Source organism: Amia ocellicauda, chromosome 10 (genome assembly GCF_036373705.1).
Source record: "Amia ocellicauda isolate fAmiCal2 chromosome 10, fAmiCal2.hap1, whole genome shotgun sequence".
NCBI classification, from domain to species: Eukaryota; Metazoa; Chordata; class Actinopteri; order Amiiformes; family Amiidae; genus Amia; species Amia ocellicauda.
Window position 1 is genome coordinate 12954189 of NC_089859.1, and position 18014 is coordinate 12972202.

At 36.0% G+C, this 18014-nt stretch overlaps 1 protein-coding gene across 6 annotated transcripts in view; it reads right to left on the reverse strand.

The window, feature by feature from the left end:
* The window catches only part of diaph2 (diaphanous-related formin 2), a 501500-nt gene that overhangs the window by 66069 nt on the left and 417417 nt on the right, over positions 1-18014 (reverse strand). For all 6 annotated transcript variants that reach the window (XM_066715009.1, XM_066715013.1, XM_066715012.1 and 3 more), the window contains 2 exons: positions 17154-17318; positions 3905-4040 (listed from right to left, as the gene is read on the reverse strand). In XM_066715009.1, coding sequence (XP_066571106.1) covers positions 3905-4040; positions 17154-17318 — 301 coding nt within the window. The remainder of the gene's footprint in view (positions 1-3904; positions 4041-17153; positions 17319-18014) is intronic.

Genomic DNA, 18014 nt, shown 5'->3' on the forward strand with positions numbered 1-18014 from the left:
TATATGTGGGGAGGTGTTTAGTAGGCAGAGTAAAAACTGTGGGGTGAAATTGAAGATTTGGTTTCATTTGCTACTGTCAATAAATTATGCCTCTTTAATTGCTACAATGATCTGCATTTTCACCACAACATCATAGAATCTTAAATATCTGAAAACATACACAAAAACAACAGCACTATTTACACAATCAAAGCTTACCCACAAGTATTTATTTATTTAATTATTGGTGCAGCGTACGTATGCTATTTTAGAGTAGTATCAATTTTCCCTGTTGTGGGACACTTGCTTAAAGCGTGAAGTTGGTTGTGGTTCTGCATTTGGTTGGTTTAAGAAGTCACTTGTCTGACCAGGGGGGGTGTTAACGCACACACACTCAAAGTAACCTCAACAGTGGCCCCCATGATGCAAGCTGTCACTCCTTTCCACATGGGGCGAGGATGCTAGTTGCCAAGTTCCATTCCTCCCCAGTGAAATAGCCCAGAGCCAGGAGCCCAGTCTCTGAACCACCCCACTCATTCCTCTCCGTATACAGATCACACTGTATATGACATAATTGAATATCTCACGGCATAATAAATATCCTGCTGGGATGAAACATCTTTTTCTATTAGAGACAGAAGGATTACGTGGATTTAGACTATTTTACAGTATTTTCCATTTACTTTCTGTGGGTAAAGCAATTTGGAGAATGCTGAACATCTGGTCAGTCTAAGAGAATATGGAAATCCACTTAGTGCAAATTAAAACAAATGGGGAACCGGGTAATGATTTCATAAGCAATTTCCCATATTAGTACTAGTAATACTTCAATACAAAAACAGATTTTGCCTGTAGGCTCATTGCTCACCTGTTATATAGAGATAGAATATTGAAGGTAACTTGAACATGTACTTTAAAAACCTTTATATTGGCATGTATATTACACAAAATGTATGTTATTTGTAATTATATATATTTTAATCGTCCCAAGCCCCCATCCTCTTAAAGCTGAGTGAATCAAATCATCATTTAAAATTAATTTCATTGTTAATCATTTGCTTATGAAAAGGATTAGCTCCAATTTACAAAATGACTGAAAATCCATCTCATTATATAAATACCCTGTTGAATTGTATTACATTTCCATATTCAATCCATTCTCATGGCTAGTTTGCCAATGCAACCCAATGGGGAATGGGCTCCAATCCCTTACAATAACAACCCTGTTCTCTCATCTGAATTGTTACATTTGTATTTTACAGGTCAACATTAGGGTAAAAAAAAAAAAGTTTAAATTGTATTTGTTATTTGTATATATATGTACATATGCATAGATTGATAAATAGATACAACAAAACATGCAGATATGTTATGCTATCCAAACACTTCAGTACAATAATATCAACTGGGTTGTTTTATGTATATATGTGTGCATATACATGTGCATGTATATCTGAATATCAAACGTAACAAGTACTTCAAATGTAAGAAAGCTACTGGGACCAAAAAGTTGTTCTTATTAAGAACTAAAAATATTTTAAAGCCTTAGTTTTTACAAACTGCAAGACTTTTGACAGGTTGGCAATGCACTCATGAAAGGAAGCCTGACTAATAAATGATAAATGACAGAAGTCCAGCAAAAAGCTGGGAAAGCTCTAATAAGCTTGTGTGTGTGTGTATATATATATATATATATATATATATATATATATATATATATATATATATATGGTAGAGGTTGATCAGTGATACTTCTATATTCCATGTGAGCAATTGACGTTCTCTCAACACTATTGCATCATTCTAACCTGACGATCAAAAATTACTTATTGTGTTACTGTGAAAGAATGTCAATTCTTTAGGAGAGTAGAGAAGACACATAGAGCCCACATGCTGACCATATTGACATCCATGGTGTCTAGGGAGAACTAGCAAAACTGAGAGAAACTTTAGCAATTTCTGAAAGTTTTACTATTTGCAGAAAACAATGTATTTGACAACATGTAATGGTGAAGACATAAACTATCAATCTTGAAAAATGGCTCTTCCAAAGCATTCCATTGCTGGACTTCTACTAAAATGTTAATTGTATTATTGTATCGGGCGCCAAATGTAAATACATAATTAAGCCTTATTTCCATATTTAAGCATTTTTTGATCTTTAAAATAAATATTTGAATAAATGTTAAATCTCTGTTTGGAAAAATACATATTTTCTATTTGACTAAATATTTCACTAAATTCTAAATCTAGGTTTCACAAACTCACAATTAAAAAAATATGATATTACACTTCAATAATATTATGTTGTATTTATAAAATGCTTAACTCGTAGACAATCACAATCAAATGCTGCACACACTGAACTACCACTGTTAACATAAGAACAATCTTTTTCTATGGGGTTAGTGTCCACAAAGCATTATTTTATTTATTTTTCATATTTATTCTCAATTCTCAGTTAATCTGTTGTTTGTATGGTAGAAGAAGTGACAAAGTTACTTAACTTCAATGATTCTTTAACCATGACTGTTAAGATGTATACAAAAGTTTCTATAAGACATAATGATATCAGATGTTAAATGGGTGGAAATACAGTAGAATGCCATTTCCAAACCCCTTAATCAACAAAGTCGTTAATGTCTCACATACTGAGCATATAAATAGTCCAAACTGTATGGTGGATAATATGTGTAATTATTGTATTTTTCTACAGGCTTTACAGGCTGAATACAGCTTTCCAGGAAGACTGCTTTAAGACCTAAACAGCTCAATTTTTTTTCATTTACACACAGTATAATATTAAATAGAATCTACCTGGCACTGCAGAGAAAATTCATGTGTGTGATGAAAATTAAGATCTTAAAAATATAAATAAAGAGGTTGCCCAGACAATAAGATTCAAAGCTGTGGTCAAACACTTCTGGGATGGAAGATTTGTGGTCCAGTCAGTGGATTAATGACCACACGATAGCACGAGGAACCAGGAACCTTCTTCATTTAATTTGTTTAGGAAATCAGTTTGCTGATTGTTTTTGCCGAGTAATAAATAAATAAATATCTGCAAAACTCATATTAGACTTAATACAAATATACAACCATAGACTGTAAAAAAGATAACATTTGAAATACATTTACAATCCATATGTGTAGGTAATCATAATTCCATTTTTTTTTCCCTAATCACTTTTACATTTAACTTGCTTATTGTGCACATATCATTATTGCACCAAATAAAGACATATATAGCATTTGATATTTGTATCCTGACCTGAATATATTACAGCCAGCATTCTGTAAAAACATTCATGCTTTCAAATCTGCATGACATGCAACCACATAATTTCACCGCTCTTCTTACAACTTAAACTACATTTGAAACTAAGAAGAATAAAATAAATTTACAGAGATTAATCCTCTATCTACTGGTACATTATCTGCCTGGCCTACAAATGCAGTGAACCTGGATCCCACTGAAGCCTGCTATCTTTACAAGTGACCTACATATTAAATTGTACTTGTGGGTGTCTCCCTACCAGTTACCCAAGCTTAAATACTCACAGCTGAACTGAAGGCCAGCTAAACACCCAATGATGTTTTAAGAGATTTGTCCCTTTTCAAGTACAAAGCCCCAAAGTTGATAGAAGGTATGGTACTGAAAGAGCTCACAAAGAAAAGTTATATAGCTCCAGCACTGCTAGTGAACTACTGAACTACTATCACACATCATAATAATCTTTATTTTCCTTTTGTTATATGAGAATTGAGGCCTGGGGTTTTTAAGCGCCAATACGACATCAGAGCATTCTTTTTTCCCAATCATCTCCACCAACGCCGTGTAAACACTCCCTGAGAGAACAGCCTGCATTGTTATTCAGCAGTTTCCTCAGCATCCCAAAGCTCCAAGATGGCAACTCTACAGTACCTTTGTTCATGTCAATCAGTTGCTTCTTCTTCTGCTGGCGCTCCTGCTTCTCTCGCTCGGCTTTCTCCTTTGCCAGTTTTGCTCTCTTGATCTTCTCCTCCATTTCCCTCTTCTTGTGGTTTTCTTTCACAGCCTCCTGAAGAAGCAGGAACACACACACAGATTAGAAAAACAATGCAAAACAGGCCTCCGGTATCTGTAGGAGAAACAGGGGTTTCCAACATTTGATGAAATCCATAAAGCATATTTAATTCATTTAGTATAAATCTGTGTGTGTGTGTGAGTGTGTGCGTGCACAACCAGTTTCATAATAACACAAAAAACATCTATTTAAAAAGACATATTTCATTTCCTGTCATATTTTCTCTATATCAAACCCAAAATAAAATATATTAATACAAAATACAACAGAGCACAGTTTTTCAGAGACCACAGAAAATATAACATTGCCCACACAGCTCGAGCAGCATGGAAGTTAGAGAATTTACAGAATTGTTTACAGAACTATTTTGAATTTCATACTCTGTAGGAGAGGGAGGCTCATATATATTTGATACCCTCTTGGATTGTTTTTCTGGATCTTGTCTGGCCCTCAGCACATTACTGCCTATTTGAGTCCCAGGCTGGTGTTATCCTGTTCTCGGCACCCCTCCGGCATTGCAAGGGGGGAAGAAATGTAACGTGTAATTCATTGCTCGGTGTAATTTCTTGTAAGATATGTAAAACATAATTCCATAGCTTGCTTTAAAGCACTTCAAACACCGTTGCCAACTTACAGAGAGCCTTGCACATGCACACACATTCCCTATCTCTAACACACTCACACACACCCCCACACACACACACATACACACACATACACCCACCCACCTACACAAATTTCAGTACACACACGTTCTTGAGGGAAAATTCTCAGTTGGCTGACAGGCAGAAAATGCTACCTGCCGTGTATTTAATACAATTCCAAAGCCATGCTGCTTACCCAACTGTTGTCAATCATGGCAATCAAAGATAACAAGGACACGTTGACTTGTACTGAAGTAGAAAAAGTCATCTCAAAAGGAACAGGTACAGTAACAGAGTCTTGAATGGACACCCAAAGTCAGGTTTCAGGTAGTTCTGATCTCAGTACATGTGTAACTGAAACATCCATGTGGACACAATCAAATATTTTGGTATTAAAACTAAATCGGTAACATTTTACAATATGTCTACATAGTTACAGTGTATTAACATAGTAAGTACTCAGTAACTACATTTGTAGTTACTCATAAGAACAGTGAAATTATGCAATATTAAAATGTACTTAATGTGAAACAATGATTAACGGTATTTGTAAGTACACAATTGTCTGGTAAGGATTATACTGTACTTATGAGTAACTACAGAGGCAGTTATTGAGTACCTACTATGTAAATACAAAGTAACTAGGGAGACTTATTGTAAAGTGTTACCATCCTTTACAATTAAACTACAGAATTATGTAGTATCAAGACAATATCTCACATAAAAGTATGGTTTATGTATCATTGTGAAGGAGACTTAGGAAAGTAAAACATTGCTCTTAAAATACAGTTGGGCAACATCGTAGGGACAGCAACAGCAAACAACACACCTAAACCCTGAAATGGGATGTTAATATTATAAAAAAAACTAAAGGATAAACACCAGGACAACGCTACGCACAGCAAATCAAAGAGGAGGAATGTTTTGGTTTCTCTACCAATTTAAATGTCAACAGGGTGTCGGAGAATTCGAGAGCAAAACACTAGGATTCAGTCTCATAAATGTGCATAACTAGAGTGATGCAAACATAAAAAGGCCGCACTGTGAAACATTTGGCTCCCGAAAAGGTCTCCTAACCCAAGGCGTGCAGCGAGCGCTTGTCTGGAGTCATTTGCATTTTACATCTCGCTCTGTCTTAGGCTAAGGGAGAGAAGCGGAGGCAGGGAGGTTATCACACTGCTCTTCCTTGGTCCAATATAATGAGTGTCGACACTCAGCCCTGTATAAATCTCTCCAGGCTTGCTGCATGTGTCATGTTTCGCGTTAAGACAGAGGGATTACAGGGATTGTCTCTGTGAAGGGGTAAGAAAAACACATCATACTAGTCAATAGTATTTCCAGCTCCAAGTCCAGGGACAAGGGCACTCGCTGTCACAGTCTCCTTGTGAGATGACAAGGACAGAAAGATACAGACATTGTGTTTGGTTCTGGTTGTGTATGAGGCTTGCATTCAAGTCTTTTTGCTTCCTTTATCTTTCCCCCAATTATTTTTCTTCCAACCAACTTAAATGACAGGCATTCATTACCCAGTTATTGTTATTACTGACATAAACACAAACAAAAGTTGGCAAGCAAGTGTATCAGGAACTAGGAATTCAACATAATGATTATCTTTTTTCGGTATTCATGCATTCATAATTTAAAGCCACTGAACAACTATAAAAACAGTACAGAGAGGGTCATGTCCATAAAACTGTAATGTCATCTTAAATTGACCACCCATTTTTGATGGATGATGACAAACATTACCTCAAATGGAACACAATTAAAAAAAAAACATTTAATTTGCTTTTGTTAGCTCGTAGACAAGCAGCCGAAAATTAGTTTGTGCTTCTTCTCCACTTCTTTATGTTTTTACCTCATAAGGAAAACAGGTATTTTAGTTTTATGTAAAATTTGTAATACTACGGCCCACATCATCTATTGTATAATACACTAGGTAATGAGGTATTAATACCCACTAAAATTACGTATAGTGGCAATACTATAGCTTACAACAAACAATATCTAGAGAAAGTAAATTATACTGCATAATTATCTCACAAAGATCAATCACAAATAAAACTAATTGTCATGGCAACTGACATATAATCACACTTACTTTTCACTGTTTCTAGTGTCTTCTCTGATGTATTGTATTTTATTTGACTGAAAAACATGGTTTTACTACTCATTTTACATGTTTACTACAGCTTATAAAAATCACAAACTTTGTTTTTTGGATTCAGTTTGGATTTGAACTTTAACGATTTCTGGTCCTTTTTTGTTTGGGAAATGTCACAATTTTTTCCTTTTTTCTTGAATGCCATTTTCCCATGTTATAGGATTTTAATGAAATCCAACAGCCCAGCAGGGGGTTTTAGAGTATTTACTCTGAAAGAAACAACATGGGATATGGCAGTTACAGGAAAAAACTCACAGATTGTCCAGAAATTGTCTAATGTTTGTGCTGTGAAGTGTCTTGGGTAACATTGGCCAGATGACACAATGGGCCAGGGATTGTGAATTAAATGCAAATTAACAACACTGGATTTTAAAGAGACAATTTCAACAATATTGCACACTCCAAAAAAACGATAAAGGTCACATATAAAGATATTTTTCCCCAAAATAACAACTCTCTACCTTACTGCGATCTTTCAACAAATGTGCCCAAGTCACGCATTAAAAGTTTATTGCATGTCATATCCTCTGTAAAAGGTTAATATAGTCATATATCACAAAATATTAACTCAGCTTGCAAACAACATCACATGACTGTATGTGCTTTGGAGATCAGCAATCATAAACAAGAGCCTCATATAAGCTTTCAATAACAGTTACTCGAATACCAAGAAATGTGTAGCTACAGTGTTAATATGCAACACATAGCTGGATAATTCTGCTAAATAGATTATATTTTTAAATTACAGAAGTACCTTCTCATTGACCGACTTGTTGATCCAAGACAGATCCTGGTGATGTGTTAGTTGGGTTGTCATCTGAGATAAACATTTGTTTTCATAGCTAATAGATACATGCACTCAAAGAAAGCAAAAGCAAGGGCAGAAAAGAGAGTGGTGAGAGATTGAAAGAAAGTATTTTGTAACAGAATGCACCAACACTACTGACAATGTTTCCTACTGTTGCACAGATCCACTTCTTGTAGTTTTTTATTGAAGTTCCAATCCTTGCCATTTGAAAAGTGCTGATTTGAACAACAATCGGCATACTTATTGACAACAAACAAAATACCAGTGAAAAGAAAGCTCTTATATTGAAAATACTGTAATAGAAAGCTACATCCAATAAGCCTACTAGGTTTCCTTTAAGTCATCTTTGTGTCTGGGTACAGTGTTGAATTTATGTTCCTCACTTACATTACAGATTTCTTGCAGTCCCCGAGGACGCCTATACCTTAATAAAACCACATGCATGCTTTACAGAATGTGCAATGAACGTCTCATCATTGGCCTTTACTTCTCACCTCCATTTTCAATAGAAAATGTATCTTCCAACACAACAGATATCACAGTACTGTCAAATTATTTATCAGCACTGTTTACATTCATTTTGGTGTACTACATGTGCTTATCATTGAGAATTTTCTTAAGAAAGGTTGAAATCGTGGTCGGGCAATGAATGGCCTGCTTATTCAAGTATTAATGAGCTGTTCTCATATGAAATAATGTTCCAGATACCGGCAATTTATTTTACACACCTCTCAAAGAATTCTCATTACTTTTATATGCATTTTACTTTCTTGCAATGTTTTGGAAGGGCCCTAATTATTCTTCTTTGGATGCACTTTGAATACTTTACATAGCACTGCTTTGGTTAACTTTTGCCTTCCTTGTGTCTCTCAGGTGTTTAGCCAGATTATTTGTGAAAAAAAACTGAAAATTCAATAAAATGAAACAAACAAACAACAAACCCCAAACACGTCAACTTTACATTTAACAGGAAGTCCTTGTAGTGACAGCAGCAGAAACTAATCGATATGTTAAGGCAAATTAGACTAGATAATTGCATTTGCACACTAAATAATCCAAAGTCATTAGGAAAACTGATTATACAAAAACCTTAGCTTAAAATATGCAAACGCTCCTGTTAATTAGAAGTCTCCGAATAGCTTGTTTTTTTAAAGAGGCTGAAGAAGCCGGAGATAGCCTTTCTTCACAAAACATAAAGGAAAAGGTTTCAGTAGCCATAAACAAAACTCCAGGGACTGCGGAATAGGTATTGGTTAAGTCTTTCTGTCTACAACTGAATTAATTGGACGAGTAGATTGCAATCATCCATGAACACGGTGGTAAAACACTGCTGCAGTTAATCACGTCCTGTGTTAACCCTTCTAAGTGCTGATTGCAATTCATGTAACACACTTTGCCAGATACAAATTGTATGTCTGCAGAAAGATGCGAAAAAAAGAAAGAAAAGGAAAAAGTAGTATATATAATTAACTATATGTTTCTATTTTTAACACAGAAATTAGGTTTTAAAAATACAAAATCCATATAGAACTACAAAAGGTACTCAATAATGTGAACACTGCCAGAGTTACAGTCTACCAATTTATAATCAAGGTGATAACCAAGCTCAACTTCAAATCATACAAATTATTGTATGGACAATCTCTGCATCATTTAGATTATGCTTTCATTTTAAAACTGAAACATCTAAACCCCCAAAAAAATTATTCTTTCAAATGACAACTACAGCAACATTAAAAAAGAAGAACAAAACTGAGTAATACGGGAAGTATGGGACTGAAACTGAGGGTCCCGCGGGGTGTATCTCCCTATCTGTCCTTGCGTCCAATGTCTTAAAGGACAGTATCAAAATGTAATGTTGCAACTCTTGTGCAGCATATCTGGGGGCAGCCTCAAGGAGAAAGAAAAAGTCGTTGAGAAAAACTGTCTCTTAATAGCTACCTCTATCCTGCTGTGGTTCATTTAATGGTTGTTATGCGCTCATCATTGTGTTGACAGGCCTGGGTTAGAAGACACTTTAATTTGTCACCTTCTCCAGTCCAGAATGGTAATTATCTATAATGTTGGGCTAGAAAAATTACATACTTGCAGCCTTCACAACTACCCTGAATCTAAGTAGTAGATTCACAGAAATATATGTATATGTATTCAGCTCCAGCATAAATATAGAATGCAATGCCCTTTACTAATCACCTTCGCAGGGCAGCGACACTGATACAAAGCAGGTTGGGTCGGGGTCTTTACTTCGTTTAGCAGCGCTGATTCACAAGAAAACAATGATGTTACGGCACAAGTGACACTTTATGAGTGACAAGTGCTGTTGAAAGGAGGAAAAATGACTTTTTAGCATGCGTAAATTATCTTGCAAATTTCACACTTTATATGTCAGGTTGAGAATACACCAGGCCGTCCAAAAATATTTCAATTATGTATACAAGCTGTTTGTTGCTGCTCTATTTACATACTTTAGTTTCTCCATTGTTATTTTGATAGTTTAAGAGTGGACAGCACTATGCTTGCTTATGCTTGAGGTTAATATGGATCCTGGGGAAATCAGAATCTAATTAGTTCTTTGCAGGGCAATTCTTCTTACACAGCAGGGTTGTTGTTGTTGTTGTTGTTGTTATTATGATAGTTTTTGATCTATATGATCTATATGATACATGATCAGTATGAAAAACATAAAGATTGGCAAGGCACATGATACAGCATCAACCTGATACGAGCCATTAGCCGGTATCTCTTTAAAACCCTCTGCAGAGTGGCGATGCTTCATCACATAACTCTTAACCTCTCCTGGCTTTATTAGTCTTATTAGAAGCACACTCAATTAACAAGCAAGATTGTTAGTTCATTTCCCATCTGCTCCACTTTGATAACTAATTAATAAACGGATAGCCTTATCCTATTCAGTCAGGATTATATTGCAATACTTATAGACCTTATTAGCTATTTTGTTATTAATCTCAATAGAGAAATATTAATGTGTGTATATGCAGAGCAAAAAAGGGAAACTTCACGCACTCTAACCCAAGGACTATTGTTATGATCTTGAGGTGAAGAAACTGGCAAGAGATTTTAATTTACTGTCCAGTTAAGTTCTTCATCTGGATATTGAGACATATCAGCTTTCTTGGCTGATAAGCCCTTGTGTAAATAAAGAAAAATATAATAATGTTGCTCATCTTTGAAGATTTGCATTATACTCCTATGGGAATCCTATACATTTTTTAAAGTCTAGGTAAATAATTCATATTTTTCCTTGAACCATTAAATCCTATACGATTTTGATACATATCTGTGTACAGCGACTGCTATGAAAGTTTCACTAAGTTTTTATAATTAATATGCATTTCTTCATACCATAACATTAAGGTGTCACAGCATCCATCACTTGCTACGGTTAGCTCAGTAGTTCTGAAGATGTAACGAAATGAAATGACTGAGATATACGGAATAGCGTAGTCTGGACAAATGTGCACGAGACAGATCCTCGATACACAAGTCAATGGCATGGTGCATGGGGAAGAATGAGAATGAAAGAGACAGTTCAATTATCTGAAGCTTCTTGAGAAAGACCCGTCAACCTCTTGGTCTTCAGGCTTCAGAAGAAAAAAAACAACAACATCAATTCCTGCCAATTGGGAAGGCTGTTTTAGAGGCCTGGCTCAATAGAAACAGGACTGAAATCCATCAGAACGGGATCCCTAGGACAGCAATTAAACAGAATTTGACATTTGATCTCAATCTTGCCGGAGCCAGAGGTGATTTGAAGCCAGAGACCTAACAGGTAAGTGCCTCCTAGTCTTGACCAGCTCATAAAAGTGTCTCAAGGACAATCCAGAATTAACTTATTGTGAGGAGAAAATCAAAAGGAATGAGAAATAGCCACTTTGTATTGTGCTTATATTTTGTAAGTCGCCCTGGATAAGGCATCTGCTAAGAAATAAATAATAATAATAATAATAATAATAATAATAATAATAATAAATGCTATTTACAAGGCATCTTCCATTACAAATAATCACACACGGTCTACAGACAAGAGAAATAAAAACATGAGCACATACACAGAAGAGGTAAATTGAGGGTTTGGGGTTGTTTTGCCTGTGTCGACAACCGGTTTATAGACTGATCTCGCTCTCCCCACTTACTTGACCTTGTCCCAAATTAAATGTTATGTGAATAAGAAAAAAATGCAACCAACATCAAACTTGCTCTGGGAGAAGGTGAGGAGTGAAAGTGTGAAAATATATGTCTGTGCACGGTGAAAGTTCTGTGACATCTTTAGTTTTAACCATCCTTGAAATTGGTGTTTTATTATTATTATTTTGGACTGAAAAGGTATGCTAGGATCGTATTCAAGCACACTGTACATCGCTGAGGAAAGGGTAAACTCATCAGTTTAGTGCAAAGTATTGAAGGCAGGACTACCAAAATGCCTGGAGTTTGAGCAGAAATGATTGCTACCAAGGGGAGATATTGAGATATTTTTATTTCAACATTGTGCTGCAAAATGCCAGCAAACTATTTCCTCTGCTATACATTTTTGAAGAAGGTTAATACATTTTCATACAGATCAATAGTTTTTGCTGATTCTTCCTTTCTTAGTTGTATTTTTATAAGATTCCTCAATACACCCATCATTTTGACAATGTGTGTGTTTGTATGTACTCAATAGATAAACAGATACATATCTATATATATATATATATATATATATATATATATATATATATATATATATATATATACACACACACACATATCTATAACTCTGTCTATCTATCAATGTATTTATGTATGTATATAGTTACATGTGATGGATCCTTAAGGGACTCCTGGTTTACTGCAGTATGTGGTGCACTTTGATCAGAAGAATGAAAGTTTTAGATGGGGGGTGGAGACTGAGACAAGGGGACCTTGCCATTCATGTTAATAGGTTTTGAAGACATTGAGCATACCCTCTAGACATCATGTCATCTTTATGGCACATTTCATTTCTTTAGTTAAGGAAAGAAAAGTGAGAGACAGAGAAACAAAATACTTAAATAAATATTTAAGATGCTGGAATTAGAGGAGACAGATTACTTTTTAGTTTTGAAACATGTTTTCTTTTTTGGCTGTAAGTTGTTTCTAATAGAAATTCAGTTCAAAACAGTTTAGTTTCATGTTTTGAACATATGGTTATATAGCATATAGAAAGCAGAGAAAGAAAGATACACCTTCTCTTGCAACTATATATATATATATATTCTATACATATACAGCTCTGGAAAAAATTAAGAGACCACTCCAAGTTCAGAAATCAATGTTAAGTGGTCTCTTAATTTTTTCCAGAGCTGTATACATATTCTACATAAAAATGATCACATCCTGTTCTAAGAAATCATTTCAGATTCTTTTTTTCTAAAATTGTATTTCCCATCAATCAGTATCCTTGTGAAGATTACCCCTTTAAAATTTGAGTAAGTGATGTAAGTGCTGTACCTCAGCTCGACTCTGTGTCAGACTATGAAATTCCGGCATACACAATACTGAACTAATGAAACTCAATTTAGCAGATAAAGAGCTTCACGGGTTCCTTTATCAGTGCAGAACTTACACACTTGGTAATATATTATACATTCGGTTACGAGCAAGGTATATGTATGCATTAATCTGTCCTATAAGCGTGTCCTCCTATCTGGCTTTTAGGGCTTTTAGGAAAATGTCTGTCTACTGCGGTGCAATAAGTTAATTCGCCATCTGTACCCCATGCATAAAGTGTCCTGTCTGAAATATTCAGCATTTAACTCTAGTGTAATACACAAAGAACTGCACCACAGACTACTCTCTACTCACAAACAAAATGTCAGATTTCTATACATCGGGAGGTACTCTATACATTCTAGTGGATTCTCTATAGTGTCCCGCATCAGGTGACCAAAAGCAGGGGTGTGTTGTAGACCACAATTTGGCAATGGTGGTGTTTTTAAGTAAAGTAAAGTTCCAATATTGACTATTTAAAAATATTGAGTGTCTTTCCTCATAGTAAAACTGAATTTAACATTATTTAATATGGAAAATCATATTATTCTTAATGTTAATCTAGAAAATTGAAAAAAGATGCAAACTGTCTTATCTTTTTCAAATATTTACATTAATACCCTGCCTAACATTATGTCTGGCTGCCTTGTATTGAAATCTGCACATCTAATTGACGCTGGTCGCAGCTTGGTAGAATATGCATAAGCATTTTCAAACTGTGAAAATGTGTTTTAACATGGGAAAACAAAATAGGGTATTAGGACCAGATTTAAGACGTAGCAAAAGGTTTTGTAATAGCAATAATAATAAAATGAGATTTGTATTTTTTCCCTCATGCCTGTCTGGTATGTAGAGTTTTAAAAAAGATGATGATTCTGGAAATGTGTTTGAATATTACAGTGCAATGCAGATTCTGGCTGAGTTATTCCAGGGAGGCTCTCCCATAATTCTTTAATGGTATGCAACTTGGATGTTATTTCCGCATGTAAATATTTTAATTGATGTCACCAAAAGCCGTTTTCCTCCTGAGTGACGAAGGAGGCTTCTTATCATGCGCTTTACATTACCTCCTCAGATTTGCCCTCGAAAAAAAAAAAAAAGAGATCTGTGGACAACGCTATAATCTTCCAAGGACAAAAGGGGGATGAGTTCAGCATGGTGAATTTAATAGAGGGACAATACAAAGTGACTCATCCCTTGTAGGCTCCTGCTAAGAGTGCAGGTTGAGCCTTAGAAAACGGAGATCACTGGCTCAAATAGAGGCAATACTTTTAGCCAATAGGGAGTGATTATTCACCAAAGGGCACTTCCTGTGTGGTGCTGGAAGAGGGTTTGAGATGACCAGGGCTTACTGCACAAAATGAACACCTGTGACTACCAAATCTGCTCATGGAGAAATGGGTTTCCAGTACTTGGATTTAGCATAACACGCCTTTTTCCCCCTTTCCTGGGGATTTCTGTAATAAGAAAACACATTATATTACTTAATCCATCTGAAATCTAGATGGGTAAATCTCCAAAGTTAAGTGAAACAGGTTTGCAAGCTCAATCAGCTCTTACAGACTATGAACAAACATAATTAATACTGGGTAGCACAGATAATTCGGCTTATGACAATTCTCAGGCCCTGAGTCCATATTTCATGACAATCATAAATAAAAATGACTTTCATCGAAGACTTTAATGTACTATGCAACAGCATGAAGCTCTCCACACTTATTTGTCTAACATTATTTTGAAATAACGTAGTATCTTGTTGGACATGACAACACATTCATTATTCTGTTTATAAGTGTTTATCAAGAGATCGTTAACCTCTCAGTACCTGCACTTATAATGACAGGACATTATTCACATCAAGGGCAAAACATATTTTTCATGGAGTAAAAGCATAAATGTAACCGAATATAAAACTGAATTAAGGGGGAGAACAATACGTTTTTTATGTAACATAACTAAGCAAATCAAAAACAAGGTTTACTCAGATTAAGGTATTGAGAAACAGAAAGGTCAAACTGAGGCTTTGCATTAAGCTCTTGATTTTGATAAAATGCAAAATCTTACAAGGTGACTCATACAGCATTGTGCTTCTTGATAAAATGTGCGTTGCATTTTCTGATAATAACAGCACAACATTAAATGCTCAAATCCAGCCAATTATATAAATACACACGCACACACACACATACAGTGAGGGAATAAAGTATTTGATCCCCTGCTGATTTTGTACGTTTGCCCACTGACAAAGAAATGATCAGTCTATAATTTTAATGGTAGGTGTATTTTAACAGTGAGAGACAGAATAACAACAACAAAATCCAGAAAAACGCATTTCAAAAAAGTTATACATTGATTTGCATTTTAATAGGGGAAATAAGTATTTGATCCCCTATCAATCAGCAAGATTTCTGGCTCCCAGGTGTCTTTTATACAGGTAACGAGCTGAGATTAGGAGCACTCTCTTAAAGGGTGTGGTCCTAATCTCAGCTCTTTACCTGTATAAAAGACACCTGTCCACAGAAGCAATCAGTCAATCAGATTCCAAACTCTCCACCATGGCCAAGACCAAAGAGCTGTCCCAGGATGTCAGGGGCAAGATTGTAGACCTACACAAGGCTGGAATGGGCTACAAGGCCATCGCCAAGCAGCTTGGTGAGAAGGTGGCAACAGTTGTTGCGATTATTCGCAAATAGAAGAAACACAAAATAACTGTCAAGTCTCCCTCGATCTGGGGCTCCATGCAAGATCTCACCTCGTGGAGTTTCAATGATCATGAAAATGGTGAGGAATCAGCCCAGAACTACATGGGAGGATCTTGTTAATGATCTCAAGGCAGCTGGGACCATAGTCACCAAGAAAACAATTGGTAACACACTACGCCGTGAAGGACTGAAATCCTGCAGCGCCCAAAAGGTCCCCCTGCTCAAGAAAGCACATGTACAGGCCCATCTGAAGTTTGCCAACATCTGAATGATTCAGAGGAGAAATGGGTGAAAGTGTTGTGGTCAGATGAGACCAAAATCGAGCTCTTTGGCATCAACTTAACTTGCCGTGTTTGGAGGAGGAGGAATGACCACAAGAACACCATCCCCACCGTCAAACATGGAGGTGGAAACATTATGCTTTGGGGGTGTTTTTCTGCTAAGGGGACAGGACAACTGCACCGCATCAAAGGGATGATGGACAGGGCCATGTACCGTCAAATCTTGGGTGAGAACCTCCTTCCCTCAGCCAGGGCATTGAAAATGGGTCATGGATGGGTATTCCAGCATGACAATGACCCAAAACACACAGCCAAGGCAACAAAGGAGTGGCTCAAGAAGAAGCACATTAAGGTCCTGGAGTGGCCTAGCCAGTCTCCAGACCTTAATCCCATAGAAAATCTGTGGAGGGAGCTGAAGGTTCGAGTTGCCAAACGTCAGCCTCGAAACCTTAATGACTTGGAGAGGATCTGCAAAGAGGAGTGGGACAAAATCCCTCCTGAGATGTGTGCAAACCTGGTGGCCAACTACAAGAAACGTCTGACCTCTGTGATTGCCAACAAGGGTTTTGCCACCAAGTACTAAGTCGAAGGGGTCAAATACTTATTTCCCTCATTAACATGCAAATGAATTTATAACTTTTTTGAAATGCGTTTTTCTGGATTTTTTTGTTGTTATTCTGTCTCTCACTGTTAAAATACACCTACCATTAAAATTACAGACAGATCATTTCTTTGTCAGTGGGCAAACGTACAAAATCAGCAGGGGATCAAATACTTTTTTCCCTCACTGTATGCATATATTTGAATATGGTGTGGGAAATTCTCTGAGAAAGTGGAATTTTGTATTGGACTATCATATTCAACCATAGAAGAGAATAGAAAAAGACTAATAACAGCCTGTATAAGACTCTGCTTTTATGTTTATGGAAAGAAATTTAAAGCATTTAAAGAAAAGGGACAGGAGGGAGGTCACACTCACCAGGAAGAGGGTGCGGAAGTTCGCCAGTTCTATGAAGAAGTCCTCAATGCTCACAGTGTGTGGATCGAAGGCGAAGTAGCTGCCCAAGCTCTCGTACAGCTTCTGCATGTTCTTGTGCATGATGGAGAGCTTCTCATACTGTTCCCGTGAATGTTTGGAGAATCCGTACATAGTTAGTTAAAGAAAACTCCTTAGCTTAAATAAAGCATGCAACAATGTCTAATAAATATACATGTTACATTAATTTATATTGAAGAAGTTATGGTAGAAAACAAAAGAAGAGTAAAAATGGGATGAAGTGTATTTGGAAGAAACAGGACACTGTTGAAAGGAAATCTACCCATTTGCTTGAAGAGAAAATTATTTGATTAATGCATACTACCAGTGCTCACCTATGGCTCTGAAACCTGGACACTAAATGTAAAATTATGACAGAAACTGAAGATGACACAAAGAAGCATGGACAGATGTCTGCTAGGAATAACAAGAAGAGAACCAATATATGTGACATACTGAAAGCGTGAAAATGTAAAAACAAAACACATCAAAGATGCACAAAGGAGCAATTGAATGGTTCCCAAGAGATGAAAAAACACCTAGAAGACCACCACATAAAAGATGAGAAGATTAAATAATAAATTTTGCTGGTATGACATGATAAATGGAAGCTGTAGATCGAAGCAAGTGGAAACAACTTGGGAAGAAACATTTTAATCCAGCAGTGGATTAAAATAGGATGATGTATATATGTATATATATATATATATATATATATATATATATATGTGTATATATATATGTATATATGTATATATATATGTATATATATATGTATATATATGTATATATATATATGTATGT